General features: G+C 39.8%; 1 protein-coding gene across 1 annotated transcript; it reads left to right on the top strand.

Moving 5' to 3' along the window:
- Positions 1–4,235: 4,235 nt before the first annotated feature.
- Positions 4,236–4,535, top strand: LOC101090754 (10 kDa heat shock protein, mitochondrial-like). The gene has a single exon (XM_045041775.1). It carries the CDS (start codon positions 4,236–4,238, stop codon positions 4,533–4,535), a length of 300 nt encoding a protein of 99 aa, XP_044897710.1.
- The last annotated feature ends 527 nt before the right edge of the window (positions 4,536–5,062 follow it).

The following is a 5,062-nucleotide window of genomic DNA, read 5'->3' as shown; positions in this document are numbered from 1 at the left end:
AAATAAATAAACTTTAAAAACATTATAATAAAGAAAAAGAAAGGAGACTGGTTTAAATTGGATTCTGTTTGTTTTTTTTTTTTAAGGTATTTCTGATCTCTGCTGAGTGGAAAAAAAAGTTAATTATGGAATACGAGTACATTCCTACATCAAGGAATGGTAGGGCTTTCTGCGGTTTAATGACTATGGTAATAAAATGTGTGTTCTTCAAAGTACGGTAAACACTTAGGTTCAGAAAATATTTTCCCAAATACTCTTTGGATGTAAAACGAGAGAGCAGTTTGTCCTGGCATAGGTACATTTGGGAGGGTTAATGCTTCTGGCTTAAAGAAACTCCCCCAGGGAAACACGACCTGCCTAGGGTCTGTTATGATGGCAATTGATCATTTAGAAGCATTACAATCAGAAGAAAAACAAGTCTAGGAAGAAATGTGGTGTGGAACAGTCAGAAATCATCACCTGCACAAGAGCCTTCCAGTTTCTATGCAAGATGAAAACTCTCTGTCATTTGAAAAGGCAGGAAAACAAACATTCTAACAATGAAAGTTCTGAAGTTTTTTTGTTTGGGAAACTGGAAAATAGCACCCAAGTTCTTTTAGAAAGATCACAGTCACAAAAGACCTATAGTTTGGAAAAACAACATGAGCAAAAACTGGGCTTAAGTTTATTTACTTGAGTAACATTTCACATTTAGTAAAAAAAAAATTTCAAGGACATATTTTTATTTTTTTAGTACATACTTTGCAAATGCAGGATAAACATGCAATTCCCTGCTGCTACCTAGAGCTGAGAGTTAATTAAGTTGAAAAATAAAATAAAATTAGACAGACCAAAATATCTCATAGAGTGAGTGGTGCTATGAATAAAAGAAGAGATATTAACCTATTTTCTTCATGAAAATGAAAACTTAGTTGGGGGTCAACCTATGTTGACCTCGCTTTGATAGCTCTCACTTTTGCTAAGCACAGTAGGTATTTGTTGTTTTGGAACATCTGGATGTCAGGCACTCATTAAGGGGACTATATATTGGATATTTGTTGTTGTTTCTGTTGTTTTCATCCAGTTCTAGTCTGTAGAAATAGTATTCCAATTCTGCTCTGGAAAGCCAGCCCTCCCCGCAGTCTGAAAGCCAGCCCTCCTCCCCCTCCCCCCCCCCCCCACATGCTTCAAGTGAACCTGAATCCACCCAGGGGCTCCCAGGCAGTGCTATGTGACCAGGCTAAGCTAATCAGTACAATCGACTTCCCCTGACAACAGTAACTGGATCAGGAAAGACACATGATCCAAACTGGACCAATCAGGGTATAAAAGACTCAATTCAAAAAAATTGATGAGTGACCTGGACCTTCCTGGATTCTTTCTCAAAAGATGTGAATCAATGTTTATAGCAGCAGTTTCAGCAATAGCCAAATTATGGAAAAAGCCTAAATATCCATCAACTGACGAATGGATAAAGAAGATGTGGTTTATATATACAATGGAATACTACTTGGCAATGAGAAAGAATGAAATCTGGCCATTTGTAGCAACGTGGATGGAGCTGCAGAGTGTTATGCTAAGTGAAATAAGTCAGGCAGAGAAAGACAGCTACCATATGTTTTCTCACATGTGGATCCTGAGAAACTTAACAGAAGACCGTGGGGGAGGGGAAGGGGGAAAAAGTTACAGAGAGGGAAGGAGGCAAACCATGAGACTCTTAAAAACTGAGAACAAACTGAGGGCTGATGGGGGGTGGGAGGGAGGGGAAAGTGGGTGATGGGCATTGAGGAGGGCACCTGTTGGGATGAGCACTGGGTGTTGTATGGAAACCAATTTGACAATAAATTATATTAAATAAATAAATAAACCGTATATACAAAGGCAAAGAAAAAAAGGTATGAATAAGAATAGAGCCACTGCTGAGGTGCCTGGGTAGCTTAGTCAGTGTCTGGACTCTCGATTTTGGTTCATGTCATGATCCCAGGGTCATGGGATTGAGCCCCACACTCAGCATGGAGTCTGCTTAAGATTCTCTCTCTCTCTGGGGCACTTGGGTGTCTCAGTTGGTTAAGCATCCGACTTTGGCTCAGGTCATGATCTCATGGTTCATGGGTTCAAGCCCCGTGTCGGGCTCTGTGCTGACAGCTCAGAGCCTGGAGCCTGCTTCAGATTTGTGTCTCCCTCTCTCTCTGCCCCTCCCCCATTCAAGCTCTGTGTCTGTCTCTCAAAAATAAATAAACATTAAAATATTAAAAAATTCTCTCTCCCTCTGCCCCTCCTCTAAAATAAAAAAAAATAATAAAATTTAAAAATTAAAAATTAAAAAAAAAAAGACTAGAGCTACCGCTATAATGCATTGCTGGTAGAAATGCAAAAGGTTATAGCCTTAGAGAGGGCAATTCAGCAATATCCAATGAGGCTGAAAACAGAATGCAATTTATAATCTGTGGTTTTCTTTTCCTATAAAAGATGTTACTGGGACAATTAGTGAAACTGGAAGAAGATATGTGTGGATTAGCTGATATTGTATCAACTTTAATATCTCGATTTTGATCATTGTATTTTGACAATTGTATTGTGGTTGATATTCTTATTTTTAGGTAATACACACTTAAGTATTTAGATGTAAAGGGTCATCACATCTGCAACTCATTCAACCATGGTTCAGAAAAATTACATTATGCACATACACACTCACACAGATAATACATTAGAGAAGAGGACAAGACAAAGAATGGTAAAGCAAATGGAATAAAAAGTCAGCAACTGAGGAATCTGGTTAAAGAGTGTGGTGTAATAAGAAATACATTTGGTCTTGGGGTGTCTGGGTGGTTCAATTTGTTAAGCATCAGACCCTTGATTTCAGTTCAGGTCATGATCTCACAGTTCACGGGATTGAGTCCTGAGTCCAGCTCTGCACTGGGCATGGAGCCTGCTGAAGATTCTCTCTCTCTTCCCCTCTGATCCTCCCCCACACATACAAGTGCTCTCTCTCTCTCCCTCTCTCTCTCTCGCTCAAAATAAAAAACTTAAAAAAAGAAAGAAAGAAGAAAGAAAGAAAGAAAGAAAGAAAGAAAGAAAGAAAGAAAGAAAGAAAGAAAAAGAAAGAAAGACATTTGGTCTTTGTCTGTGGCTCCTGTCACAGAGCTCCTAAATTCTTGCCATTTTGTCATTCATAAGGAGCCCCTCTTGAGCACATCTGAGTTTATTATGCTAATAAGGTGACTTAGGCTGGGCCCCAAAGATAGCCTCAGGATGGAGCTGGTCACCAGAAAGACCAACTAAATAGAGGGTTGGAAATTTCAGCAACACCCACCAACCTCTGGAAAGATGAGAGGGCTGACGATTAAGCTCTATAAAAACTTTTTTTTTTTAATGTTTAATTTGGAGAGAGAGAAAGCATGCATGGGGGAGGGGCAGAGAGAACGAGGGAGACAGAGTCCCAAGCAGGCTTTGTACTGGCAGCGCAGAGCCTGATGTGGGGCTCGAATTCACCAACATTGAGATCATAACCTGAGCCGAAGTTGGGCATGTAACTGACTGAGCCAGCCAGGTGCCCCTTATAAAAACTCTTAAACAAGATTTGATGATCTCAGGGTTGGTGAAAGCATCCATGTAGTGGGATGGTGGTGCCTCTTAGTTCCATGGAGACAGAAGCTCTTGCCCTTTTTTTTTTCTCCTCTGTCCTAACCTTGGCCCTAAATTCCAGCACTACATTACAAAAGCCCATTAAACATTCTCCACCAGTTCTCCAAACCAATATGTCCAAATGAATTATATTCTCTTCAGAAGTCACTCCCTTACTTCCTGCCATTTCTGCCAATCACTTCCCTTTTGCTGCCAAATCTTGGAGTAATTTTTCCTCCTCCATCTCCTGTGCCCTTGTACCCACTTGGTGATTCAGTCCTGATATGTCTCCCTCCCTGACTCTCATTACGGTCCCTTCTTTCCATCCTCATTACCACTTCCCTCTGTCTATTCACTCCTAGGTTGCTGTAGCAAATCCAAACTGGCTCTCCTCATCCAGCCTCTCCCCTGCCTCATAAGAGGAAGACTAAACACATGTTGACAAGCACCAGGAAAGCAGGAAATAAGGAAGGAAGGGAGAGAAGGAGGGATGGAGGGAGGATAGGAGGAAAACAATATTGGAAAAATTTCAAGAACTTGAAGATAAAATCAAAAGATTCATCATGAGACTTCTTTCCCCCACGTTCACGTGGCCCCAGGGTCAGACTATAAGTCTGGGGGACAGAGTCATGGCAAGACATGCATTTAGAAAGTTTCTTCCCCTCTTTGGCCGAGTTTTAGTTGAAAGGAATGCAGTTGAAACTGTAACCAAAGGTGGCATTACACTTCCAGAAAAATCTCAAGGAAAAGCATTGCAAACAATAGTTGTAACTGTTGGATGGAGCTCTAAAGGAAAGCGGGGAGAGATTCAATCAGTTAGCATGAAAACTGGAGATCGAGTTCTTCTCCCAGAATACAGAGGCACCAAAGTAGTTCTAGATGACATGGATTCTTTTGTAGAGACTGTGACATTCTTGGGAAGTATGTAGACTGAAATGAATCACTGAAATGGCATCGAATGAAGCTGCTCATTCCAGTGAAGTTGTGAAATTTTTCATTAGATAAATAATTCTCATGTCTCTCTTTTATAATAAACCAATGGTGTTCAAAACAAACAAAAAGATTCATGAAGAGAAAAATATAAAAGCTACCTTCCTTAACAAATTCCATTCCTCAAACACAATCCTTGTACAGATATTTTTATATATTTCCCCCACAATTCCCTAAGCATATAATAGATACTTCCTAATAGTCCAGCCAGATAACAGTTTATGAATCCTTATAATTAAATAAAGCCTAGAAGAATCAGTCCCAGTATCTAGAACATAGTGTGGGATTTTCTGTCAAAAAATCTCTCCAAGAACTACCAGCCTTTTAGAAGACAGGATGTCTTAATAGGGTCATTATACAAATATTATTGTTTAACAATAATTTTATAAGTTCTGATCTAAATTTGTTCTCTGTATCATCAGACTGACCCTTAAGTAAAACTTGAGGGAAACGGAAGTTCAGCTCA

The sequence above is a fragment of the Felis catus genome, chromosome A2 (genome assembly GCF_018350175.1).
Source record: "Felis catus isolate Fca126 chromosome A2, F.catus_Fca126_mat1.0, whole genome shotgun sequence".
In the NCBI taxonomy this organism is placed as follows: domain Eukaryota; kingdom Metazoa; phylum Chordata; class Mammalia; order Carnivora; family Felidae; genus Felis; species Felis catus.
This window is presented reverse-complemented; position numbering and strand designations above follow the sequence as displayed.